Source organism: Nomascus leucogenys, chromosome 19, assembly GCF_006542625.1.
Source record: "Nomascus leucogenys isolate Asia chromosome 19, Asia_NLE_v1, whole genome shotgun sequence".
In the NCBI taxonomy this organism is placed as follows: Eukaryota; Metazoa; Chordata; class Mammalia; order Primates; family Hylobatidae; genus Nomascus; species Nomascus leucogenys.
Window position 1 is genome coordinate 31,001,029 of NC_044399.1, and position 27,018 is coordinate 31,028,046.

Genomic DNA, 27,018 nt, shown 5'->3' on the forward strand with positions numbered 1-27,018 from the left:
AGGCTGAGGCAGGAGAATTGCTTGAACCCTGGGGGTGGAGGTTGCAGTGAGCCGAGATCATGCCACTGCACTCCAGCCTGGGTGACAGAGCGAGACTCTGTCTCAAAAAAAAAAAGAAAAGAAAAATTAGGAATAAAACCGGCTTATTAATGGCCTCCTGGTTATCTAAGGAAAACACAGGACTGAAGGACTGAAAATTAGGAACTCCAAGTTCTGTTTCTGTGTGTGCTGCCCTTGACTTGGTTGACTTGGCCAGAGGCCAAATACTGATGATGAGGCCAAACTGGTCATTTTGTTGCTTAGTCTATTGTTCATCTACTGTTCAACCAGACTTTCAACTTCCTCTTCAGCTCTCCCCTCTCAGATGAGTTGCATTATGCTTTTATGACAAATTCTACAAACTCTATGTTCATTTGAAAATGGTATCAGTGCTGTCTCCCTCATAAATGCCTAGAGGAGGCCGGGCGCGGTGGCTCACGCTTGTAATCCCAGCACTTTGGGAGGCCGAGGCGGGCAAATCACGAGGTCAGGAGATCGAGACCACGGTGAAACCCCATCGCTACTAAAAATACAAAAAAATTAGCCGGGCGTCGTGGTGGGCGCCTGTAGTCCCAGCTACTCAGAGAGGCTGAGGCAGGAGAATAGCGTGAACCCGGGAGGCGGAGCTTGCAGTGAGCCGAGATTGCGCCACTGCACTCCAGCCTGGGCGACAGAGCGAGACTCCGTCTCAAAAAAAAAAAAATAAATAAATGCCTAGAGGAGTAACTAGTCTTAAGTCGCTATGTAAACACCTACTCCCTGTAACTTTGTTATATGAGAACTTCACAACGAATGCTTCAAAGATCATTGGGGTAGTTGGAAAGCCTGCCTTACCAAAGTGTGGCCTTAGTTGTCCATAACATCACAAAAGAGCCATCTAAGTAGGCTGAATGAGGATCAGTCTCAGGGTGCCCACTGGTTGTGGCTGTGAAGTCCTGGACACTCATTTTGCCTGATGGCCAAATCCTAGGGACCAGTGACTATGTGTGAGTAGGATTCGTTGACAGAGATAGGAGTTTGTTTTTTTTTTCCTACTGCCTGTATAATTGCAGAAAAGGAGTGATTCTTTACAGTAATTCCCCCTCTTCGGGATGAAGATGCTTGTTTCTGTTTGGTTTCCACAGTTAATCAATTTTTTTTCTTTTCTTTTGAGATGGAATCTTGCTCTGTCGCCCAGGCTGGAGTGCAGTGGCGTGATTTCAGCCCGCTGCAACCTCCACCTCCCAGGTTCAAGCGATTCTCCTGCCTCAGCCTCCTGGTAGCTGGGATTACAGGCACTTGCCACCATGCCTGGCTAATTTTTGTATTTGTATTTTATTATTATTATTTTTTGAGATGGAGTTTCGTCTGGTTGCCAAGGCTGGAGCGCAGTGGCATGATCCCGGCTCACCACAACCTCCGCCTCCTGGGTTCGAGCGATTCTTCTGCCTCAGCCTCCCGAGGAGCTGGGACTATAGGCATGTGCCACCATGCACAGCTAGTTTTGTATTTTTAGTAGAGACGGGGTTTCTCCATGTTGGTCAGGCTGGTCTTGAACTCCCAACCTCAGGTGATCCTCCCGCCTTGGCCTTCCAAAGTGCTGGGATTATAGTCAATGAGCCACTGTGCCCGGCCTGTATTTGTATTTTTAGTAGAGACGGGGTTTTACCATGTTGGCCAGGCTGGTCTCCAACTCCTGACCTCAGGTGATCTGCCCGCCTCGGCCTCCCAGTGTGCTAGGATTGCAGGCGTGAGCCACCATGCCTGGCCAGTTAATTTTTTATGCTCCTGTGTTTAGACCCCAACATCCTGTTCTTGATCTTTTTTGGCAGAAATTTGGCCAAAGATTGAAACTTTGCCTCCTGGACCATATGTTTTGTTCCAGTTGCAAAGTATGACTTTTATCCTTTGGTCAGCAGTTCCCATGGTGTTTAGGGCCTGAATTTGACATTCTTTTTTTTTTTTTCTTTTTGAGATAGAGTCTAGCTCTGTTGCCCAGGCTGGAGTGCAGTGGCACGATCTTGGCTTGCTGCAACCTCTGCCTCCCAGGTTCAAGCAATTCTCCCTGCCTCAGCCTCCCAAGTAGCTGGGATTACAGGCACCCACCACCACGCCTGGCTAATTTTTGTAGTTTTTGTTTGTTTGTTTGTTTGTTTGTTTGTTTTTGAGACAGAGTCTCACTCTGTCACCAGACTGGAGTGCAATGGTGCAGTCTTGACTCACTGCAACCTCCGCCTCCTGGGTTCAAGCGATTCTCCTGCCTCAGCCTTCCGAGTAGCTGGGACTACCGGTGGGTGCCACCATGCCTAGCTAATTTTTTAATGTATTTTTAGTAGAGACGGAGTTTTACCATATTGGCCAGGATGGTCTCAATCTCTTCACCTTGTGAACCACCCGCCTTGGCCTCCCAAAGTGCTGGGATTACAGGCGTGAGCCACTGTGCCCGGCCAATTTTTGTAGTTTTGGTAGAGATGGGATTTCACCATGTTGGCCAGGCTGGTCTCCAACTCCTGACCTCAGGTGATCTGCCCACCTCGGCCTCCCAAAGTGCTGGGATTACAGGCGTGAGCCACCGTGCCTGGCAACATTCTCTTTTTTAAAAAAAATAACTTTTTATTTCTAGCCTCAACCATTTACACTTTGCGTGAGAAAGAATAATAAAGTGGAATTGTTATTCCAGTGATGTGCAAATGTGAGAAATAGTACTTCCCCCAAAAAAACAAACCTTGAAACCCCACAAACTCAGGTGTACTTAAGTACTTAATGTTCAAGTACTATTTAACTATAACCAACTTTTCCACCACACTGTTGTGAATATTTGTTGCTAGCTGTTATGGGTATAAGTGATCAAGGGAAGAACTGATGCATTACCTAATGCTTGACTAAATATAGCCAGCCCTTAAGTAGGTAGACTATTTGGTTGTGGGTTTTGTTGTTTAAGTCTGTGGAGTCCCTCTTTGGTTTCTCTAACTTTTGCAGTCATTAGGGCAGAGTGTATTTATTTACATTTCTCCCAGCAAAGTCTTGCTCTGTTGCCCAGGCTAGAATACGGTGGCGGGATCTCGGCTCACTGCAACCTCTGCCTCCCAGGTTCAAGCAATTGTCCTGCCTCGGCCTTCCGAGTAGCTGGGATTACAGATACCTGCCACCATGCCTGGCTAATTTTTGTATTTTTAATAGAGACAGGATTTTGCCATGTTGGCCAGGCTGGTTTCGAACTTTTGACCTCAAGTGATCCATCTGCCTCGGCCTCCCAAAGTGCTGGGATTACAGGCATGAGCCACCATGCCTGGCCCAAATTTACTTTTTTATAGAGACGAGGCTGGTTATGTTGCCTGTGTTGGTAACTGTGTTGCCTAGGCTGGTCTCAAGTGCCTGAGCTCAAGTGACCCTCCTGCCTTGGCTTCCCAAAGTGTTAGGATTACAGGCATGAAGCCACTGCGCCTGCCCTGTCTAATCTTTATTATGCTTCCCCTTTTTAGAGATACTTAGTCTATTTTTCAGAACTAAACCAGTCTGGAACTCCCTGGCTCGCTCTCCTAAAACTCTGAAGTCTAAAGGACCCTGTCTCCTGAGGGCTCTAAGAAAAGCTGTCCAGCTAGCTGTGTCAGTTTGAGAAGCAGTTTTTCCTGGTTGAATACCTAGGCCTCAGTAGGAAAAAGGGAACAAACTGAAATTGCTAATTTGTAAGCTTGGTCTTTTGAGCAGCTCAGTTAAAATGCTTGACAGAGGACTTAAGTGAAAGGCTAGAGTGGGCTTGGGGATCATTTATCATCAAAGCCCCCTGTTTAATATAGGTAAATCAGCGGGGTGTGTTGGTATCCACCTTTAGTCCCAGCTACTCAGGAACCTGAGGTGGGAGGATCGCTCAAGCCCAGGAATTTGAGGCTGCAGTGAGATTTTTTTTTTTTTTTTTTTTTTTGAGACGGAGTCTCGCTCTGTCTCCCAGGCTGGAGTGCAGTGGCACAATCTCAGCTCACTGCAAGCTCCGCCTCCCGGGTTCACGCCATTCTCCTGCCTCAGCCTCTCCGAGTAGCTGGGACTACAGGCGCCCGCCACCACGCCCGGCTAATTTTTTGTATTTTTAGTAGAGACAGGGTTTCACCGTGGTCTCGATCTCCTGAGCTCGTGATCCGCCCGCCTCGGCCTCCCAAAGTGCTGGGATTACAAGCGTGAGCCACTGCGCCCGGCCTGCAGTGAGATATGATAGTGCCACTGCAGTCTAGCTTGGGCAACTTTGGGAGACCCCAGCTTTTTTTTCTTTTTTTTTTCCCAACTATTTTTTTTTTTTTTTTTTTTTGAGACAGGGTTTCACCATGTTACCCAGGCTGATCTCAAACTACTGAGCTCAAGCATTCTGCCCACCTTGGCCTTCCAAAGTGCTAGGGTTACAGGTTTGAGTCACCGGGCCTGCTGAAACCCCAATTCTTAAAAAAAAAACCAAAAACAAAACTTTTTTTTTTTCTTGAGACAGAGTCTTATTATGCCGCCTAGGCTGGAGTGCAGTGTGGCGTGATGTTGGCTCACTGCAACCTTTGCCTCCCAGATTCAAGTGATTCGCCTGCCTCAGCCTCCCAAGTAGGTGGGATTACAGGCACCCACCACCATGCCCAGCTAATTTTTGTTTTTTGTTGTTGTTTTTGTTTTTGTTTTTGAGACGGAGTCTCGCTCTGTTGCCCAGGCTGGAGTGCAGTGGTGTGATCTCGGCTCACTGCAAGTTCTGTCTTTCGGGTTCACGCCATTCTCCTACCTCAGCCTCCCGAGTAGCTGGGACTAAAGGCGCCCACCACCACGCCCAGCTAATTTTTTATATTTTTAGTAGAGACGGGGTTTCACCATGTTAGCCAGGATGGTCTCGATCTCCTGACCTCGTGATCTTCGCGCCTTGGCCTCCCAAAGTGCTGGGATTATAGGCGTGAGCCACCGCACCTGGCCAATTTTTGTATTTTTAGTAGAGACAGGGTTTCACCATGTTGGCCAGGCTGGTCTGGAACTCCTGACCTCAGGTGATCTGCCTGCCTTGGCCTCCCAGAGTGCTGGGATTACAGGCGTGAGCTACTGCGCCCGGCCTTTTTTTTTTTTTTTTTTTTTTTTTTTTTGAGGCTGAGTTTCACTCTTGTTGCCCAGGCTGGAGCGCAATGGGGCGATCTCGGCTCACTGCAAACTCCGCATCCCGGGTTCAAGTGATTCTCCTGACTCAGCCTCCCGAGTAGCTGGGATTACAGGCATGCGCCACCATGCCCGGCTAATTTGTATTTTGTATTTTTAGTAGAGATGAGGTTTCTGCATATTGGTCAGGCTGGTCTCAACTCCCGACCTCAGGAGATCCACCCACCTCAGCCTCCCAAAGTGCTAGGATTATAGGCATGAACCACCACGCCCGGCCTAAGCTTTTTTTTTTTAAATTAAAATATAGGTAACTAATTCTTCTCTCTGCCATGAGAGCAATATGCTAGTTAAATGTTTCAATAGAAAGTGTAGAAATAGGAGGCCGGGGATGGTGGCTCACGCCCATCATCCCAGCACTTTGGGAGGCCGAGGCAGGTGGATCACGAGGTCAGGAGATTGAGATCATCCTGGCTAACACGGTGAAACCCTGTCTGTACTAAAAATACAAAAAAATTAGCCGGGCGTGGTGGCGGGCGCCTGTAGTCCCAGCTACTTGGGAGGCTGAGGCAGGAGAATGGCGTGAACCCGGGAGGCAGAGCTTGCAGTGAGCCGAGATCGCGCCACCGCACTCCAGCCTGGGCGACAGAGCAAGACTCCATCCCCCCGCACCAAAAAAGTAAAGAAAGTGTAGGAATAGGCTGGGCTTGGTGGCTCACAACTGTAATTTTGGGAGGCCGAGGAGGGCACATTGCTTGAGCCCAAGAGTTTGAGACCAGCCTGTGCAACAGGGTGAAACCCTGTCCAAAAAAGGAAAAAAAAATAGCCAGGCATGGTGGCAAGTACTAGCTACTCAGGAGGCTGCGGTGGGAGGATCGCTTTAGCCTGGGAAGTGGAGGTTGCAGTAAGTCCAGATCGCGACACTGCACTCTAGCATAGGCAACAGAGCAAGACCCATCTCAAAAAAAAAAAAAAAAAAAAAAAAAGCCGGCGCGGTGGCTTATGCCTATATTCCCAACACTTTGGGAGGCTGAGACGGGCAGATTACTTGAGGTCAGGAGTTTGAGACCAGCCTGGCAACCATGGCGAGACCCCCTCTCTACTAAAAATATAAAAATTAGCCAGGCGCAGTGGCGTGCACCTGTAATCCCAGCTACTTGGGAGGCTGAGGCAGGAGAGTCGCTTGAACCCGGGAGGCTGAGTTTGCAGTGAGCCGAAATCACGCTACTGCATTCCAGCCTGGCAACAGAGTGAGACTCCGTCTCAAAAAAAAAAAAAAGTATAGGAAGTGTTAATACAAAACTGAAATTTTGAATAGACCTCATCATTGTGAGATATAAATGCAAAAAAAGTAAAATGCTAGTGCCTTTGAAAGCAAAATTCAGACATACTTGCATAGCTTGAAGTAAATTGATGTATGAGAGTTACGGATATTTGTATATATATATATATTTTTTTTTTTTGAGACAGTTTTGCTCTTCTTGCCTAGGCTGGAGTGCAGTGGCACGATCTCCTCTCACTGCAACCTCCACCTCCCAGGTTCAAACGATCCTCCTGCCTCAGCCTCCCAAGTAGCTGGGATTACAGGCATTCGCCACCACACCCGTCTAATTTTTGTATCTTTAGTAGAGACGGGGTTTCTGTATGTTGGTCAGGCTGGTCTCTAACTCCCGACCTCAGGTGATCTGCCCACCTCAGCCTCCCAAAGTGCTGGGATTACAGGCATGAGCCACTGTGCCCGGCCAAGACTAGATATTTGTATATTTGAAGACTGGACTGAATTTGTCTTCTAAAACATGCTTTTTCTGATGATAAATGCATTTATAGTCTTTCCAAGATTCATTTTGTAAATATCATTTTTCTAACAGTAGGGGAAATAAGATTTTCATAGGTGAAAATCTATGAAAGAGGGTCTCGGCCGGGCGCGGTGGCTCATGCCTGTAATCCCAGCACTTTGGGAGGCTGAGGCGGGCGGATCACCTGAGGTCAGGAGTTCCAGACCACCCTGACCAACATGGAGAAACCACGTCTCTACTAAGAATACAAAATTAGCCAGGCGTGGTGGCACATGCCTGTAATCCCAGCTACTAGGGAGGCTAAGGCAGGAGAATCGCTTGAACCTGGGAGGCGGAGGTTGCAGTGAGCCAAGACTGCGCCATTGCACTCCAGCCTGGGCAACAAGAGCGAAACTCCGTCTCAAAAAAAAAAAAAAAAAAAAGAAAAAAGGGTCTAATATCAGAGATAATCACTGCTGCATCCTACAGTTCAGTCAAAATGAGGCTTCAGCTCTGCACTGTAAAGCCAGAGGGCACTGTTGCTGCCTTTCCAAGCAGCTGTTTTTCTGGGGCTGCTGCATGACGTCATAGCAGAAGAAAAAAACACGAAGAAAACTATTTCAAAATAAATGTTTAATTTTTAGACCAAAGAAAAACTCGATCATACATTGTATCCAGTGGACCATATGTGCCAGAACAGGACCAACTCAGTCCAGCTTTGAAGGCCCTGATTCAGTCCTACTGGTGTAATCTCCCTTGATTTATTGATTTGTGTATGCTTCTTATGCAATACAAGGTGCATTTTACTCTTGAAGTCCCTATCACTTCCACCATTGCCATTTAACTGCAAAAGCATGCTTCCTAATGGGTTTTCTTCCCCCTTCCCTGCAGAAGTTCTGAACCTTCAAGGAGTTTGACAATCTTATGAATCTCTTGAACCTTCTCCCCAGAAAAATGTACATACAAGTCTACAAATAATTTCATGGGGTTCATGGACCCCAAGGCCCACAATGGTTTCTAAGGCCCCAAATTAAGGAACCTCTGTGCTAGTGATTTGAGCAACGCAATTGCCCTCAGAAAACACTGACAGGGCAGGTGAAGGACTGGGTTAACCAAAGTGACAGGAGGGAATAATCTCATAATTTCTATTTTTATTTTGGGGCAAAATTTAGTTCTCAGGGCCTCCCTACATTTAAGAGCAGAACTACTCAAGAACCTAAGCAGCTATCAGCATAGTTTAAGCGATTTAGAATAGGGCTGTGCAAGGGAATGTACAGGGTTCCTCATTCAGCTGAGGACCTCATTTAGCTCCTTAACTGGAAGCTTTACATTTGATCTGCAGTGAGGGGCCATTTCTAATTTTAGTTTGACCCACATGGAAAGGTGGATAGCTCTTTTTTTTTTTTGTATAGAGAGCACGTAGAATTGGACAATTAGGGTAAGTCCTTGGAATCCCCCAAACAGCCATTTCCTTTATAAATCCAGTATTTCTTACCTCTGAATGTCTTAAAGAGCTGCCTCACAAATTAATCTAACCATTGCTTGCACTAAGAAGTTTGCCAAGAGCCTCTTCCAGGCATCCAGGAACTTCTTCCAGCCTTATTGGGGGGAAGGAAGAGATTACTGAAAACCAACTTGTAGGAATGAAATGAGGCTGTCAATTGTCTAACCTAACAAACTGCCAAATTAGGTTTACATTTGTTGTTATTAGACTTTTGAATGGCCGAGGCAGAGTTAAATTTAAAATTTTGGATCGTAGCCACTTTCCACTCGCCTAAACACTCAATACCGGTTTGTTTATTTTTCCAGCATCAAGAAAGAAAACCAAGGCACTAGAAAGCAAGCACACTTAAGTATTGAAGATAATTACATCTTAAATTTTGCCTGAACAGTATATTGTAGCATACTTAAACCCATTCAAGGAAAAAATTGGCAAATTGAAAATTCTCCCATTAAAGATAGATATTTTTGCAAACTGTCAAATTTGATTTCGGTACTCCTCCCCAGAAATGCAATCACATAAAATAAATCAATACTATTTTGAATTAGCTCTAGAAATCACACTGAAACTATGTTACATTTACAAATATTAAATTTATTATAACTAAAATGAATTTAATTGTCCTCAGATTTGGCCACCTTATAGCTCCGTTTAAGGAGGGGATTTGTTAAAAACAAAAATGCATTGTAACTTGGTCAAATTACTTTCACATTAAAGAAAAAAACTTCTAGAAAGGAAAACAAGAAAAGCAACTCTTCAGGTTCACATAATTAAAAGAACAGGAGAAAGCACGCAAGCTACATACAGCTAAATTTACGAAACCAAAGCCAGGGGGATTTCTCTTCTGATTATGTGTCATAAAAAGGTCCACTGTCTTATATACACATGTATATAATGTTACATTCCATCACTGTAAAAAGTCCCCTTTGCCCCCTCCCCCAAAAAGTTTCAGTCTAGTCTCCAAACTTGGAAAGCGGCGCTCGCTCCTGCTGCCGGTGCAGTTCGTTCTCGGTCAGCAGCTGGAGGTTCTCTGCGCGCAGCCGGTCCAGCTCCAGCTCTAGCTCCCGCACACGCGCGTCGTCGCCACCCAGCCGCTTGCTCTCCAGCCGCAGCCGGTTGTTCTCGTCCTCCATGCGCGAGAGGCACTTCTCCAGTTCCAGGTACTCCTTGATGAGCTCCTGCTTGCTCATGTTCTGCAGGCTCTCCGTGTGGTACCGCTCGTACGTCTCCGAGAAGTCCCGCTGCAGAAACTCGCTGCCGTCCCCTCCCATCCCATCGCTGCCCCCATCCTCCTCACCCCCTTCTTCCATGAAGTCGTCATCGCTGGTGTCGTCGGATTTGGCGGCGGCCCGCTTGGAGTACAGGCCAGTTTTGAGATCCGGCTCCTCCTGGTCGTGATCATCCATGAGGAACTGCGTGGTGTTATAGGGCGCGACCGGCTGGCCCTTGGCGAACATCTCGGCTCGGATTCTTGAAGCTCGAAGGCTCTGTTTCTCGTCGAACTTTTTCTTCTCCTCCCAGCTCAGCTTGTAGTACGGTTTCCAATGCCGCTTCTTCTTGGACGGGCGTCTCCTATGTTTTTTCTTCCCCAGCTGTCTCTGCTGCTGTCCCCACTCCTCTTCTCCCCCTGCGGCAGGAGCCCCCAACTTACTGGCCTCGGAGTCATGACAAGGCTGGGCGAGCAGCTCGGCCTCGGGCGTCGGTTCCACTTCTGCCGGCGGCGGGAAGTCGCCGCCAGCGGACGAGTCGTCCCCATTCTGGCCCTTCTCGCCCTCTCTCAGGCAGCTAGATTCTGGACAGGCCTGGGTCTGCAAGGGAGGTGGTTGGGACTCCAGGCTCCCTTCCCCCTCCGGCCCCGCACGGCCACCCAACTGGGGGAACGCTCTCGATTGCCACCTACTGTCCTCCTCGGGCACCCGCTCCTCCGCGCCTGGGGGGCGCTCAGGGTTCAGCTCTTCCTGGACAGCAGCAGCACCTGTACAGTTGCTAGTTTGAGGCTGGTGTTGATATTCTGACAAGAATGGCTCGGCCATGGCTAGTAGAGTCCTCGAAGTTTAAGAAATTTTGGCTAGTAAGTCCTTAAGGAAAAAAATGGGTTTTTCTTAAAAAAAAAAAAAAAGAAAAAAAACACAGTCCAACAGAGTCCTCTTCAGTTTGTAATTCCTGCAGTGACGCCTTTAGCTAGTCCTATCAGCAAACTCCAATTGCAATCTGGGGAGCTCAAGTCAGTAAAGGGTTAAGCGCCCACAGTGCGGCCAGCTAGCGGGTCCAAGGGGGTGCAGCGGCAGGAACAGTACGTAATGTGCGGAGGTGGGCCTCAAACCTCCAAGCGGAGCACCCCAATAAAGGAGTTGGTGAGCAAGGTGATGAGGGTAAGTCCAGTGCGTGAAACCCAGCCCCGAAGGGGTTAAAACTACCGATGACGCTGCCTCCGAGGGGCCAGATCCACAAAGGGTTAAATCCCCTGCCGCAGAGCCCACAAGGGGTTAAAGTCCCGGCGCCACCTCCTCCCACTTCCACGGGTGTCGCTTCCACCCAAGCTCCCAGTTCCCTAGGCCCGGCCGGAGCCTCAGCAGAGGACAGACAAACTCATCTCCCCTTTGGCTCGATGCTCTGCTCTGCTCAGTTCTCCTCCGCCTCCTCCTCTTTTTCTCCCTCCCTCCTCCCCCTTCCCACAGCTCCTCTTCCGCCTCCTCCCCCGACTTTCCCTCCCAACCTGCCTCTCCACCTGCCAACTTCCAACTGCTGTCTCCCAGCCCTCTGCGCCCCTTTTATATAGAAGCTTGTTCGCCCCGCCCGTGCGCATGCGTAACGGAGTTCCCTTTGCGGGGTGCCGGGAGTCGTAGTTCTTATCTTTCGGGCCCGCCGTCCTCGCGCGCCGTGCGACGTAGCCAATCCCAGAACGCGTAGGGGGCGTCTTCCTGGCCACCACCTTCCATCGCTTAGCCCTCGCTAAAGAAACGCGAGCGGCCATTGGTGAAAAATCACACGACTCGCTGAGGAAGGACGGCCAATCGCAGAGGAGATGGGGCGGGTTCTGGACCGTACCATTCTGTTTCAGGAATACGAGAAGATTCGATGGCCTGTGAGAGTCCACCCAGAATATTTTTACGGAAAGGTGCGTTATAAAGGCTATTATTGTATTCTGTTCTCAGCGGAAGGGTTCCGAAGGTTATAAACCTTTATTAACTAACGCAAGAATGGTTTATTCCTAAAAAGTAGTCCCTAAAATGTAAAATAATTAAATCCTATAAAGAGAGACGTCGGCCCACGGCTGCTAACTCGCGATTCTTAAGATTACAGAAACGGCTTCAAGGCGGGTAGTGAGCGCCTGAGACTGACGCTTGCGGAAGGATATCGCGAGCACATTTTGTAAAGCACGAAAAGCGCATGAAGAAGTAAACAAATGAAGAATAAAAAGTGCCGCCTTAAAGGGACAGTGTGACTGCCTTTAGCGCCGCAGGCTCGCACTAGGCCTAGGAAGACGAAAAGGCGGGTTCGAGTCCCGGTGACGCCGACTCCCGGACTGACCTCGGTACCCTTAGCTGAAGGTGGGGGAGTCCCAGCCCCAGCCTGGTCTGAAGGCCGCCCCCACCCCAGGGGCCAATGCAAACTGGTGATTCGCGGCCAAGGCTCTTCCCTGGGCCGAGATCGGAAAGCCGGGGCCGAGGGCGGGCGGGCGGGGGGGGGGCGGTGGAGGGGGAAGCGGGGGAAGGCCTCGCCCCCACGCCTCAGCTTCTGTCGAAGAAAATGGCCTCCTGGGGCCGATTTGGTCTTTTCACTTCCGACCGAGATCATTTCCTGAGCCGGGACAGAGGAGGTCCGGGCCAGCCATGAGGCGGTTTGTTGGGAAGAGTTCGGAATGATTAATGAGTTGAAATCATCAGCCCTGGCTATCCGAGAGGGAAGCAGGTCTCACCCGCAGAGGCCCTTCCTCATCAGTGGGCTCTGGGCAAGACTGGGAGGGAAGCATGGAGGAGGCCTTGCCCCGAAACTTGCGGCAGGGGATTCTGGCGCAGGGCTGGGGGGCCGATTCCCCCCGGGGGCGTAGTTTCTCAGAGAGAAATTCTCCAGACCCAAGCCCCCAGCCCTCCATAAACAGGGACTGAGAGGACCCAGAGAACCTCCATACCAGTCACCGAGGCCTAAAATCTTGGCGCTCTTTCCACTTCTCCCTCGCCACACACCCAGTGACCCTTTCTTCTTATTGCTTCCTTAATAGCATCCCTGACATTCCAGCACGTTTGCACTGTGCACCTTTTACGCACAGAACCATGTGACCTCACCACAGCCTGGCAAGTTAGACACGATAGGAATGAGTGTCTCCATTTTACAGATAAGGCATCTCTAAGACACTGGAAAATAAGTGACTTGTCCAAGGTCACATGACAACCATGGGGCAGTTCTGGCTACAGCACGGGTCTTTGTGACTCCCCATGACATTTTTCTGTCACAAACACAAAACCCCGTTTTTTCTTAAAATCGGGGAAAACTCTGGATTTCGTTCTTTTCATTCCCAACAACTTCAACCTTATTCAGCCCCTATATCATTTGGCAAACAGGAGGGTACAAAGAGGGGTGGGATGCCATCCTTGCCTTCAAGTTGCTCATGGACTGTGGAGAGGCCGTCAGACCACAGCCAGCCTAAATGGCAATTGAGGGAAATCCCGGTGGGAGCTGATGAGCTGAGTGCGTGGGAGCTGGGAATTATGGACAAGTGTCAGGAGCAAGTGACTTCCTGGCTGGCTCTGAAGGATGAAGAGCTTTCAGGCAAAGTGGCACGAAGAGGGGCATTTTAGGATGACCAAGCATCATGTGCCAGGAAAGGGCTAGTCTGGGACCTCGGTGGCTCTGGGCAGTGTGAGATATCGGGGGTGGGGGCCAGTGGTGATGGGCATGGCCAATGTAGATGCCTCTAAGGGGAGCCGCAAGCACGCGGGCCTCTGGGCACAGCTATATGTTCTGAAAATGAACACCTTCGTTTGTTTTCTCTGGGCTTCCAAGAATTCGGGTCCACCTGAAAAGTTCCCCGCTCCGTGTGTCTTCATCCCTCAGGAGGCTTCCTGAGAGCAAGAACTGCCCCTCAGAGCGCTCCTGGAGGAAAAAGGGATTTTGCGAGAACTTGGTTATCACAGAGACCTCCAAATTGTTACCCCATCTTCAGACTCCAGAGGATTCTGGGGTACCCCCAGTCAGGGCATTTGGAAGGCACTGCTGAGCCCAGCCTCAGTGTCCTGGACTGGGCTCCATTGTATGGTCTCGTGTTATACTGGGGGAGAGATGGACTGACGAATAGGTTGTGGAATTCTAGAATTCTGTCAAGGGGCCAGGCAACCTTACTGTTAGTTGGGTTCTAACCCTTTGCCAGGCATTTAACATGCCCCATCACTGGTAAACCCCAGGACTGCCTTATGATGAAGAGATCAACCCTATTTCACAAACAAGGCCACCCAAGCCCAGAGCAGTTAAGAATCTTCCCCAAGGGGGCCAGGCGCGGTGGCTCACGCCTGTAATCCCAGCACTTTGGGAGGCCAAGGCGGGTGGATCACGAGGTCAGGAGATCGAGACCATCCTGGCTAACATGGTGAAACCCCGTCTCTACTAAAAATACAAAAAATTAGCCAGGCGTGGTGGCGCCCGCCTGTAGTCCCAGCTACTTCCGGGAGGCTGAGGCAGGAGAATCGCTTGAACCTGGGAGGCGGAGGTTGCAATGAGCCAAGATCGCGCCACTGCACTCCAGCCTGACCAAAGCGAGATTCGGTCTCAAAAAAAAAAAAAAAAAAAAATCTTGCCCAAGTTCCACAGCTACTGTGCAAGTGGTGGAGCTGGCTTCAGCTCCAGGCCTGCATCCCCCACCAAGGTGGCCCTGTTGTTGTCTGTCCTGCTTGCTGCAGTCCAGCCTTATCACAGGGGCTATTCAGCCTGTGCTTGTGACCCTGGGCTGAGCCGTGGAGGTGCAGAGCGCAGCGTCTAGCCTCAGGGATGCCTTCCCGGCTTTGAGAGGACTGACGACTAAAGAGTGACTGTGGCTTCCAGTGGGGCCAATGATGGCCAAGCCTGGGGCGGTGGTCGAGACTAGAGGCTGACAGGGAACTCAGGAGTTTAAGGATCTCAGCCAGGGGCCTTCAGAACTGCCTCTTCCTTACCCAGGGGTAGGAAGGTCCTAGGGGCCAGGTGGTGGCAGCGGCGGGGGACTCCGGTAGGAACCCCGGCCAGTGGACTTGGAGGCGCTGGCACCAGGCGGCGCTCAGAGCGGCCAGTTTCGCCATTGAATACAGGCCGGGCCGAGGTTTGAGCCAAGGCGACCCATGGACGACAGGGCTTGTGCTGACAGAGGGAGGCCAAGGCTTCTGGCCTGTACCCTCGGGAAGGCGATTGCACGCGGGCGCTCGGCCCATCCCGACAAGGGCTTCCAGGCGCGCAGGGCCCTGCTCCCTACTCAGGGCGGGGCGAGGACGAGTCTCTCGCTGGGCCTTGGCCTTCCAGAAAATTCCCTGGAAAGGCCCAGGCCCGGAGGTCAAGGTGGGGCACCGGGAACAGGCAGCTGAGGAGGGGGCAGCGGACATTTCTGGGGCCGGGTGCTCGGAACCTCATCTCTACGCCTGGGGCGGGGAGCTGGAGCAGCCGCCGTCCCCTTTGGGCGAGGGGCAAACCGGCTCCTCGGCCCCGCCCAGCCGTGCTCCGCTCCTCCCCGCCATCCCCAGCTCGCTCGGACCCCGCGTCCCCGACGGGGCGGCGGGCAGGGCCGCGCCCTCGGCCCTCCGCATTGGCCCCGCCCTCCCAAGGGCGCCCCAATCCCGGCCCGGGCCACCCTTGGTTCCCCTCCCTCTCCCCTCCACACAGAGGCCTGTTTTCCCTTCGCTTGCCCGGGGAGGAGGGAAAATATTCCCCATTCAGAAACACCAACCGCTGGCTTCTTTCAGGGCCATCAAGGGGGCATTGGGTGGGGAGCAGGAAAAGGACTTGTGCCTCGCTCGCTCCGGGCCCCGCTCCCCGCTCCCCCCGTAGGGGACCAGACAGCAGAAGATTATGGTTTTCTTTTATTTAGTGAAACATTCGTTTGTAAGTGAATCTTCAATGAAGACGTCCTGAGTGTGTGTGGGGGCCGAGGGGGCCGGCAGGGGAGGAAAGCGAGCAAACTGCGCTCATCCCCCTCCCCCGGGGCCTGCTCACTCCTCCCAACTGGTCCGGGCCTCCTGGCCACCCTCCCGCAGCCTCCCAGCCAATCATTCTTCCAGGCCCCGGCCCAAGTCCCAACTTGCTCAAGAGCTGAACCTCCTCGGGGAGAAGCAGGGGTGGGAAGAGTCAGGTGACCCAGAGAGTGGGGAGGGCAGGGGCTGAGACCCGACAGCCCCGCCCCCGAGTCACGGCCAACCCAGCACCGGGGACGTGTACCACAACTGCAGCCTCCCAGGGAGCCTGGGGTGGTTGCGGGGAGGGAAGGAAGCGTCCCTGTGAAGCTGCAGGGAGGGGTGGGGTCTTATTTGCCCCCCCGCGCTGCTTTAGGGGAGGAGGTGCGAAGGCAAACACTGACAGGAGGGGACATTTTGAATGCTGTTCTTCTAAACCCTAGGAAGGCTCAGGGCACAGCAAGATAGTGTCAGTTGGCTGCAGAGACCCCTCCACTGACAGTCACCTCTTTTGGGTCCGAAACATTCGGAAGAGCCACTGGACGACGAAGGGCCACAGGAGGAAGAAGAGCAGCGCGCGCCCCGGGAGCCCAAGGGGCCATGGCCGAGCACTGGGCCTGGACTGCGGCCTCTGCAGCCAAGAGGCAGGGAGTGAGAGGCCAGTCTAGGCCTCAGCACAGCCTCCCTAGGAACCTGCTTCCAATTCAGTGGAAGATTGGAAAGACCTTGCCCCTAAGTCTGCACCACTAGAAGGGAAGTGGCCCCCAGGTGGTTCTGACAGGTTGAATGCCAACTCCCTCCCACATCTTCCTCCCCAGGGCAATCCCAGTGTCAAGAGAGGCTGGAGGGGCTGCGGGTAGAGGGAGCAGCTTCCATGCCATCTTCTCTGGGCCACAAAGCAATGACCGTTGGTATGACCTGAAGACCTGTGTTGTTAAGGATGTGCCACATATGTCAAATGAGGACCCTGGGTACCCAGATTTTAGTTTCCAAGTATCATTCTCCACTAAAAAGGAGCCAAGGCTCCTTGGAGAAGTGGCTGATTCCAGGCCTGGGGCAGGGAAGGTGGGAGTGAATGTGGGGCGCCTTGCACCAGGAAAGCAAGGTCGCTTTTAAAGATTCATCAGGTCGTGTTATAAGAACATAAGATCTGGTATGAAAGGGTCTCGAATGGCCAAAGTTGTGACTGTCTGAGCATCACTAAGAATGACTGTGGCAGACCGGGTGGGGTGGCTCACGCCTGTCATCCAGCACTTTGGGAGGCCGAAGCAGGCGGTCACGAGGTCAGGAGTTCAAGACCAGCCTGGCCAAGATGGTGAAACCCCATCTCTACTAAAAATACAAAAAAAATGCCGGGCGCGGTGGCTCACGCTTGTAATCCCAGCACTTTGGGAGGCCGAGGCGGGCGGATCACGAGGTCAGGAGATCGAGACCACGGTGAAACCCCGTCTCTACTAAAAATACAAAAAAATTAGCCGGGCGTGGTGGCGGGCGCCTGTAGTCCCAGCTACTCGGAGAGGCTGAGGCAGGAGAATGGCGTGAACCCAGGAGGCGGAGCTTGCAGTGAGCCGAGATCGCGCCACTGCACTCCAGCCTGGGCGACAGAGCGAGACTCTGTCTCAAAAAAAAAAAAAAAAAAAAAAAATACAAAAAAAATTAGCCAGGCATGGTGGTGGGCACCTGTAATCCCAGCTACTCGGGAGGCTGAGGCAGAGAATTGCTTGAACCCGGTAGGCGGAGGTTGCAGTGAGCCAAGATCGCGCCACTACACTCCAGTCTGACCAACAGAATGAGACTACATCTCAAAAAAAAAAAAAAAAGAATTACTGTGGCTCCTGGGAATACTGAATCTGTGAAATCCATGAGCCCGCAGTGATACTCAAGAGAAAACTGGAATTTTGTCACCATTTAGGTGGCTTTTAAATTAATTTCTTTCTTTTTCTTTTTCTTTTCTTGTTTTTTTTTTTTGAGGAGTCTTGCTCTGTCTCCCAGGTTAGAGTGCAATGGCATGATCTCGGCTCACTGCAACCTCCGCCTCCTGGGTTCAAGCGATTCTCCTGCCTCATCCTCCTGTGTAGCTGGGATTACAGACACCTGCCACTATGCCCAGCTAATTTTTGTATTTTTAGAAGACATGGGGTTTCACCATATTGGTCAGGCTGGTCTCGAACTCCTGACCTCAGGTGATCCATCCACCTAAGCCTCCCAAAGTGCTGGGATTACAGGTGTGAGCCACCGTACCCAGCCTAAATTAATTTCTTACTTTAAAAATAGATAACTAAAGAGAAAGAATGAAGTATTTATCTTGCCTTTCCACTGTATTTCAGGGAAACCCAAGATGATGAGGGAAACAGTACACAAATGATAGTTAATAGATGTTAAAGGAATCATAGCATTTAAAAGTCAGCTTTTTTTTTGGCAATCACTAAATTATTGACTCAGGCATGGATTAGCAATTGTCAAAAACTAGCAAATGGAGTTGATGGGGGACCGGATATTCTCCAACTGCAGGAGGAAAACATGACTTTACAATGGTGGGATCAGACCCCCTTCAACCATGCCAGTGGTCCATGCTAGAGTTACTAATGATGGGGCATCCAGATAGTATGTGTCCTCTGCCATGAAAAAACATCACCTCTGATGTAGTCTGGTCCAAAATGTTGTGTGTTTTTGTGCTTTGTGTTTTTTTGAGACAAGGTCTCACTCTGTCGCCCAAGCTGGAGTGCAGTGACACCATCATAGTTCACTGCAGCCTCAATCTCCTGGGCTCAAGCGATCCTCCTGCTTCAGTCCACGCCCAGCTAATTTTTAAACATATATTTTGTGGAGACAGGGTCTCACTACGTTACCCAGGTTGGTCTCAAGCTCTTGGGCTCAAGCGATCTGCCTGCCTCAGCCTCCCAAAGTGCTGGGATTACAGGCGTGAGCCACCATGCCCAGCCAAATGTTTAATGTGACTCTAATCTAGTGTTTAGATCCAACCTGCAGTTCGCAGGAAATGTGTATCGAGGAACCACCCATAAGGATGTAATTAGACCCAAAAGGTGGAACATTCTATAGGACACCAGCCCAGACGGGTCAGCAAGTCAATAGCAAGGAGAAGGACTGGGCTAGATTAAAAGAGAATTGAAAGGAGAACAGATGCAATGTGCGGTCCTAGACTGGAAAAACAGAGCAGCTGGAAAAGGCGGTTTCAGGATAACTGGAGAAACTGGCATTTAGATTGGATATTTGATGATATTAAGAAATTAATAATTGTGCGTAATAAAATGTTGTTTAGGCTAGGTAGAATGTTCTTATTTTGAGAGATATGGTTTTTTGTTTGTTTGTTTTTGAGACGGAGTCTTGCTCTGTAGCTCAGGCTGGAGTGCAATGGCACCATCTCAGCTCACTGCAACCTCTGCCTGCCAGTTGCAAGTGATTCTCCTGCCTCAGCCTCCTGAGTAGCTGGGATTACAGGTGCCTGCCACCTCGCCCAGCTAAGTTTTGTACTTTTAGTAGAGACGGGGTTTTGCCATGTTGGCCAGGCTGGTCTGGAACTCCTGACCTCAGGTGATCCGCCTGCCTTAGCCTCCCAAAGTGCTAGGATTACAGGCGTGAGCCACCACGCCCAGCCTATTTTGAGAATATGAACCCAACTCTTTCGGGGTGGAACATCATGATGTTTAGAATCTTTTTTTTTTTGTTTTTGAGACAGGATCTTGCTATGTTGCCTAGGCTGGTCTCGAACTCCCAGGCTCAAGAGATCCCCCCTCCTCAGCCTCCCAAAGTGCTGGGATTACAGGTGTGAGCCACCACGCTGGCCTGTAATCTACTTTAAAATCTTCAACATTTAAAAGTAGTAAATGGTAGGAAAAAAAGAAAAGGGGGCCAGGTGTGGTGGCTCACACCTGTAATCCCAGCACTTTGGGAGGCTGAGGCAGGTGGATCACAAAGTCAAGAGATTGATACCATCCTGGGGACCATGGTGAAACCCCATTTCTACTAAAAATACAAAAACTATCTGGGCATGGTGGTGCTGCCTATAGTCCCAGCTACTCTGGAGGCTGAGGCAAGAGAATCACTTGAACCCGGGAGGCAGAGGTTGCAGTGAGCCGAGATCATGCCACTGTACTTCAGCCTGGGCGACAGAGCAAGACTCCGTCTCAAAAACAAAAAACAAAAAGCCAAAAAAAAAAAAAAAAGAAAAGAAAACAGAAAAAAAGAAAAGAAAGAAAGCCCTGTTGAGGGGAAGGGGCAGTGTTGAAAAGTTAGCCATTGGGGATCTGAGGAAACCCTGCCACTGTGGGCTCACACCTGCTGTGCTGAGTGGGTTAGGGGTCACCCCGGAGATGCCTCACATCTGGGAACCAGCTTCTCTGCCCCACCACCTCAGGTTTTTCAAGAGCAGAGCCACTCAGAGTTAATGGTGGGCACCAGCTTTGCAGAGAGACAGACTAGGGGCCACTGCCAACTCCATCGCTTAATGTTAATATTAACAGCAATAGTAGCAACAGAACCGACTGGAGAAGGCTTTCTGTGTGGTGGGCACCACGGAAGCACCAACATGCGTGGTTGAATCCTCACAGCAGCTCAGAGAGGCTCTCTCAGGCTGTGTGCCCTCAGGCAAATTAGCCCCTTGGAGCCTTAGTTTCCCTCTCTAAAAGGGAGGTGAAAAGAAACTCTCTCATAGGGCTGTTGTGTGGATTCAGTGGGAAGATGCCCATGAGTGTTTGGTACCCAGTGGGGCTCCAGCAATGGCAGCTGTTATTTAGTTTGCAGGAGCCCAGGATCCCAAGTGTCAGAGGCAAGCAGAGCTAGGAGTTGAGGAGAGGGATGCAAGGGCTGAACCATTTGGGGCAAATCCTAATTCTGGGAATGGAAGTCCTGACTGAGGGGCAATAGGGACCCGCATCCTCAATGCCCAGAGCAGACACATCATGGCCCTTCCCACACGGGATTAGTCCTGAGGCTTAGCTTCTCTCCAGGCAGAGGGAGGGGAGAACGGCAAAGGGCCCCACCCACTCTGCCTTCAGAGTGGAAGCATGTCAGCCCCCTCCACCCTCACCCCCACCTCCTGCCTGCAGCAGGAGCCATGCCATTCTCTGGAGAGAGATGTGGGCAGGTGGAGGTGTGAGGACAAAAACAAAAGTGGCTGGAAGAGGAGCCCAGAATAAAGACTGGATTCTGCCATCATCTTGTCCTATGGGGTGGGGGACTCTACCTGCTCAGGGGGCCGGGACATGCTCTCCAGGCTGTGCACCCTCGCCTGCACCTCCTGCATGCTCTCCTGTAGTGCTCGAACTGTCCCCAGCAGCCACACGTCCAACTCCTGGGGCCCTGGCGGGCTGCCCCACAACCCCTCTGCGGAGCACAGACACACAGGGAAGGGGGCTCAGGAGGCAATTCAGCTCCGGGCAGGGTGGGGGCAGGCTGGGGCAAGCCCAGGAAAGTGTAGGAGTGGACCCAATCCCTGTACCAAGTGTAATTCTTGCAAAGTCCATCTATGTAGCTGAGTAATGGGCTGCTGTGGGTTTAATCCCAGCATGGCCGCTTATGACATAGATCAAGTCATTAACTTTTTTTTTTTTTTTTTTCTGAGACAGTCTTGCTCTGTCGCCCAGGCTGGAGTGCAGTGGCACAATGATCTCGGCTCACTGCAACCTCCGCCTCCTGGATTCAAGCAATTCTCCTGCCTCGGCCTCCTGAATAGCTGGGATTATGGGTGCCCACCACACCCGGCTAATATTTGTATTTTTAATAGAGACAGAGTTTCACCATGTTGGCCAGGCTGGTCTCGAACTCCTGACCTCAGGTGATCTGCCTGCCTTGGCCTCCCAAAGGGCTGGGATTACAGGCGTGAGCCATCGTGCCCGGCCAAAGTCATTAACTTCTCTGGGCATCATTTTATCATCTAAAAATTAGGAGAAGATGTCATTTCCCTCACAGGGCTGCTTGCTCAGAGGAATAAAGGAGATACTTTTGAAAATGTCCATACAGGACCTGACACACAACAGGAGTTCTAGAAGGGAAGAGGGCAGAACTCATTGTCTTCTGAGATTTCCAAACGGGGGAGTCCAGAGAGTATGGATGACCTCCCGAGGTTGTGCAGCTGTAGGTGGGAGAGCTGGGCTAGGACCCCCATCCCGCTGGCCTTACTCAGCACCTGCAGAGGGTGCAGACTCCTGGGTGCCCTTCGGGGAGAGGAGGGAGGGAGGAGACTTTGCCCATCCAGGCAGGTATCTGGCTGGTTGGCAGCCCCCTTCCTGGACAGAGGCTTCTCGCTCAGTGCCCAGCAATGGACTTTCAACTCTGCCCTAGGAAGGCAGCCAAGAGAAGGCCTAGGGTGCCAGGACCACAGGAAAGAGCAGAAGCGGGTGAGGGGTTGGGCAGGAGCTCACCTTTCTCTGCGGGGGGCACGGGGCTCTTCCTGGGGTCACGCTGTCCTCCAGATGCTGCCCGCTGCTCTGTCCAAACCTGCTGAGATGAGTCAGAGGGCTGAGGGTGGGAGTGGGAGCACAGTGGGGTGGGAAAAGGGGGGGATGGGGACTGGTCTCACCAGCTCAGGCTCCAGCTGCTCCAGGGAATCACAGAAAACCTCGGAGTCCAGGTCCCTGGGTGAATGGGACTCTGTGGAGGGGTTGGTAGAGTTACTGCCCAGAGGGAAGCTGTGGAGGGAGAGCAGGGCTGCGCACTGGGCAGAAGCACCTGTTTAGGAGACACTAGAGATACGAGGCACTAGAGATATCAACACCTGCAGCACAGATGGGTGCCAGAAGCAAGGCCCTGGAACAGGAATCCTAGACCCCAGTCCCCACCTTTGGGAACACAGGAAGTCTCAGTGTCTGTGGAGGGCACAGCGTGGCATCCAGCCTTCTCCCCTCCAGCCCTCCCCCAGCCTGAGTTTGGCCCACCCCTCCTGCTCAAGCACTAACCTGGGCTTGGGGGTGCTGGTTCCTTGGGGAGGCAGGGAGGCTCTGAAACAGCCCCAACATCTCCATTCACAACCTGCTCTTTCCAACCTGCCAAGACACAGCACCCAGAGACGGGGCTGGGGAGAGGCTGGCACCTCCCAGGGTGATCAAGCCCCTACTCGGGATGAGCCGTGGATGCTGCCTGAGATCCACCTCTCAGGGGCATGGGGGTCCTAACAGGGATGTCGCCTGGAGCCCTCTGCCCCCAGCCCACCTCAGGCTAGACCTAAGACAGTTCACTCAGCACTTTTGGAACTCCCAGCCGGGGAGTCTGACCTGTGACCCTTCTCAGGAAGGTCTCTGGGGGCCTCGGCATGTCAGGGATCACCTGGTACAGGGGCTCGAAGTAACCAAACATGTCCTCTGCCACCTCACCCAGGGGCACTGTGTCGATCACCTGTAGGGGAGGGGGTCTGTTGGGGATGGAGTGGCCTCCTGTCCCTTCCGCCCTGCTCCTGCCCTGTCACACACCTCCACCCTGTGCCCAGTCAGGGGCCAAAGATAGGCAGGGCTGGGGGTAACATGAAGGTGGTGATTCCCATGAGGGGGTCCATGTGTAGGAAACTTGGTGGGGGTCAGAACTGGAAGGGTGAGGCCACCTGGCCAGGAGCCTGGGGACAGAGAACCTGGAGTCCCTACCTTCTGTGCCACCAGTTTCATTTCAGTGATGTAGGCAGACATGGCCTCCTCCCTGCTCATCTTGCCCAGACTGTTCCAGGCGTCCCTGGGGGCAGAGGGCTGTGAGAGGGCTGCTTGACAGCTGAGGCTTGTTTGCCCAGCCAGCAGGGAGCTCACCACTTATATCGTCCAATGGGGTCCCAGAACCCGGGCCGGGGGACCAGGCAGGGCCCCATAGTGGCCTGCTTGTAGTAACTGTAGAATCGCAGCATCTCTTCATAGGAGGGGCGGTAAGTACCTGGGCAGAGAGTTGGAAAGCCAGGGCAGAGCATCACTCCCAGCTCCAAGGGGCGGAGGGGCGGGAGAACCCCGCTTGGAAAGGGCAGAGGTGGGGATGGGTCCCACCCAGGGCATCTGGACTGGGGTAGGAAGTGGAGGGAACCCCCAGGACAGCCCAGGCAGGGGCTTGTCTGCAAAAACTGCAGTGATCAGGACCATTCTTTCTTCAGTCAGACCTCAGGCGTCCTGAATGTGAGTCCAAATGCGAGTCCCGGCAGCCTCACCGTTCTTAGGCAGGTTCTGGATGACGCTCACTGCAGCCTGGAACTGTTTCTGGCAGTCGGGCTCTGGGCTTTCTTTCCCGGTGCCCATGCTGCTGCGAGCCCTGGGGCCCTACTTTTGAGCGACTCTGCAAGAAGCAGCCTTCGTGTGAGGGGGCCTCCAGGGTCCCCCCGGCACCATAAGCCAAGGATTCACTTCCCAGAGGGGCAAACTAAGCTCTTTAGAGGCCCCAGACACCCTGGGAGGTCAGAAGTTGTGGTTGAGGAGCCTCCTTTTCCTACCTCAAGGCAGCGTGGTGGGGTCAGGGTCGCCAGGGCCTCGGCAGGTGGAGAGGCAGGTGGCGAGGGCCTCAGTGCCAGATGTGTGCGTCCCCAAATGAGCCTCCTTTAGGTGCACATCTCCAACTCCTGGACAGGTGGAGAAGCAAGAGAGGAGGAGTCAGGGCGGGGCGAACAGTCTTCCAGCCTGGCCGCCTGCACCTTGGCCCAGCCTGTGTCCCGCGGCGCCCACCGCCAGGACACCTGGATCCTCTCTCACCACCACCCCGCGGCTTCCTACTGACCCCGGGGTCCAGCAGGGCCGGGATGGCGACGCAGAGCGAGGGGGGAAATTTAGGCCAATGAGAGAGCCTGTTTCACATTCGGCTTACCTACTTCAACCATTCAGCACGGCCCTTTCAAGATCATGCAAATAGTTTCTCAGAGCCTTTCCCAATCAGGCGGGGCTTAATCCAAGGGTCGGACTTCCCAGCCCGGGATGGCCAAGGCGGGCGGCAGCGCCCCCTGGTGCACATAGTGAAAGGTCGTGGCGTCCTAGCGCCCCCTGGTGGAAATCCGCATCTGTTCGCTGATATCCAGGCCTGGCCGATCCGAGGCAACCCACTCAGCTCTCTAGACACTTAGGCACTGGGGATTAAAAAAAGTCATGTCCTGTGGTCAGGTGTTCTGGAGGAGGGACATCACAGCTCAGTTTTGGAAGGCGGTCGGGCACGGTGGCTCATGCCTGTAATCCCAGAACTTTGGGAGGCCAAGGCGGGCGGATCACCTGAGGTCAGGAGTTCGAGACCAGCCGGGCCAAAATAGCGAAACCCCCTCTCTACTAAAAATACACAAACTAGCCGGGCGTGGTGGCGCGCGCCTGTATTCCCAGCTACACGGGAGGCTGAGGCAGGAGAATCGCTTGTACCCGGGAGGTGGAGATTGCAGTGAGCCGAGATTGCCCCACTGCACTCCAGCCTGGGCGAGAGAGACTCCATCTCAAAAAAAAAAAAGAGTAAGCAAAATGGAGATCGCAGAATGATGGTTACCAGAGGCTGGGAAGGGTACTGGGGAGGGGGGGAAATGGGTACAAAAATACAGTTAGAATGAATGAGATCCAGTATTCGGTAGCACAATACAATGATTATAGTTACCAATAATTTATTGTATCTTTTTATTTTGTTTATTTTATTTATTTATTTATTTATTTTTGAGACGGAGTCTCGCTCTCTCCCAGGCTGGAGGGCAGTGGTGCGATCTCGGCTCACTGCAAGCTCCGCCTCCCGGGTTCACGCCATTCTCCTGCCTCAGCCTCCCAAGCAACTGGGATTACAGGCGCCCGCCACCACGCCCAGCTAATTTTTTGTATTTTTTAGTAGAGACCGGGTTTCACCGTATTAGCCAGGATGGTCTCGATCTCCTGACCTCATGATCCGCCCGCCTCGGCCTCCCAAAGTGCTGGGATTACAGGCGTGAGCCACCGCGCCCGGCCTATTGTATCTTTTAAAATTAATTATTTTAAAAACAATTTTTGTAGAGGCAGAAGTCTCATTATGTTGCCCAGGCTGATCTTCAATACCTGGCCTCAAGTGATCATCCCACCTCTGCCTCCCAAAGTGCTGGGATTACAGGCGTGAGCCACCGCATCCGGCCGATTTATTGTATATTTCAAAATAACTGGGCGGGACGTGGTGGCTCAGGCCTGTAGTCCCAACACTTTGGGAGGCCAAGGCAAGAGAATTGCTTTGAGGCTGCAGTGAGCTATGATCATGCCACTGCACTCCACCCTGGGCAACCAAGTAGTGAGACCTTGTCTCTAACAAACAAATAAATAAAATACAAATACAAATAACTAAAAGTGGAATTGGAATGTTCCTAATACAAAGGAATGATAAATGCTTGAGGTGATGGATACCTCAATTACCTTGATTTGATCATTACACATTTTATACCTGTATCAAAACATTACATGCATCTCCATAATTCTCTGCAACTATTAAGTATCCGTAACAATTAAAAGAAATGTAGATTTAGCCTATCCAACAACAACAATAACAAAAGGGTAAACCAGGAGAATAAGGAAGGTTGTTTCTGGAGGAAGGAACGGCAGGATCAAAAGCACAAAGGCGAAGACGATAATCAGGAAGAAAATTCAGGACCCCAGAGTGGCGTAGGGACCCAGGCCAGTGTGCAGAATCTCTGGTCCCGGGAGATCTGAGGATGGGGTAGAGCAGGGCAAGTAGGTGGCAAATCCAGGCCCTGAGCACTAGCCTCTCTGTAGGATGCCACGCCGCTGGCCGCCGCAGAGTGGCGGTGTGCGCCCATCTCTCTGCCGGACCCAGGCCACCGGCTGCAGAAACGCTGCCACCTGGACGTCCCCCACTTTGCGCACGCACTCTGGTGCTTGCATATAAATAGTAAGTGCACACCCGACTCGGCCACCAGAACCTGCACGCGGATGCCCACCCACGGGTGGACGTCGCAGACAACTACACCGCGGGTGCCGGGCTAGGGTGCCGGCCTGTCCAAGCCTCGAACCCAGAACCAGTTGCTGGGGACTCCAGGCTCGGCTCTGCCTCACGCTCCCCAGGTCCGTCCGCTCCGAGACTGTGGCTCTCCAAGGGGGCAGCACCTGGCCTGGCACAGGAAGGTTAATCCTATGACGTCACTGCCAACCTTCCCACCCCCATGCCCATCCCTTCGGGTTCGCGCTGCCTCGCGCGGCTCAGCTCCCGGGGCTCTGCCGTCGCTCCCGGCCCTGCGTCCCGTCCCGGTTCTGGTTCCCTGTTGAGGCCTGTGGCGCGACGGGGACGCGGAAGGGAAGGAGGAGGGGGTCCTGCGTCAGCCTCGAGTCAGGGCCCCCGGGAAGGAGAAGGTGTCTGTGCCAGAGGGCGGTCCTCGTCCCCAGTGCCAGCTCCCACCCCCAGCCCCGCAGCATGGGGGCTCTAGTCACCGTCGCGGCCAAGATCAGAGGCTCGCCCGGACGAAGGGGAGATGGACTCACGAGCAGGGGCGAGCGCTGAGGCTCCGGGGTTCCAGGCCACCGCCTGGCCCCGCCCCCTTCCCGCCCTGGCCCCTCCCCATTCCCGCCCCGCCCCG

The 27,018-nt window shown here is 52.4% G+C and overlaps 2 protein-coding genes across 22 annotated transcripts; both read right to left on the reverse strand.

Moving 5' to 3' along the window:
* Positions 1–7,517: 7,517 nt before the first annotated feature.
* Positions 7,518–13,135, reverse strand: HEXIM1 (HEXIM P-TEFb complex subunit 1). The gene has a single exon (XM_030800308.1). The coding sequence runs from the start codon at positions 10,431–10,433 to the stop codon at positions 9,354–9,356; it is 1,080 nt and encodes a 359-aa protein (XP_030656168.1). The 5' UTR covers positions 10,434–13,135; the 3' UTR covers positions 7,518–9,353.
* Positions 13,136–15,425: 2,290 nt separating this feature from the next.
* Positions 15,426–26,999, reverse strand: ACBD4 (acyl-CoA binding domain containing 4). 21 transcript variants are annotated; one of them, XM_030800326.1, is made up of 13 exons: positions 26,924–26,973; positions 26,386–26,556; positions 24,316–24,567; positions 23,944–24,069; positions 23,665–23,789; positions 23,279–23,399; positions 23,123–23,207; positions 22,760–22,880; positions 22,445–22,531; positions 22,069–22,177; positions 21,911–21,989; positions 20,734–20,873; positions 15,426–16,161 (listed from the first exon to the last, which is right to left on the reverse strand). In XM_030800326.1, exons 5-13 carry the CDS (start codon positions 23,750–23,752, stop codon positions 15,963–15,965), a joined length of 1,029 nt encoding a protein of 342 aa, XP_030656186.1. In that variant the 5' UTR covers positions 23,753–23,789; positions 23,944–24,069; positions 24,316–24,567; positions 26,386–26,556; positions 26,924–26,973; the 3' UTR covers positions 15,426–15,962. The 21 variants fall into 21 exon arrangements, with proteins under 21 accessions (XP_030656186.1, XP_030656175.1, XP_030656181.1 ...); XM_030800315.1 differs by having other exon boundaries at positions 23,944–24,567; positions 26,349–26,556; positions 26,873–26,998; XM_030800321.1 differs by having other exon boundaries at positions 26,349–26,998.
* Positions 27,000–27,018: the final 19 nt, after the last annotated feature.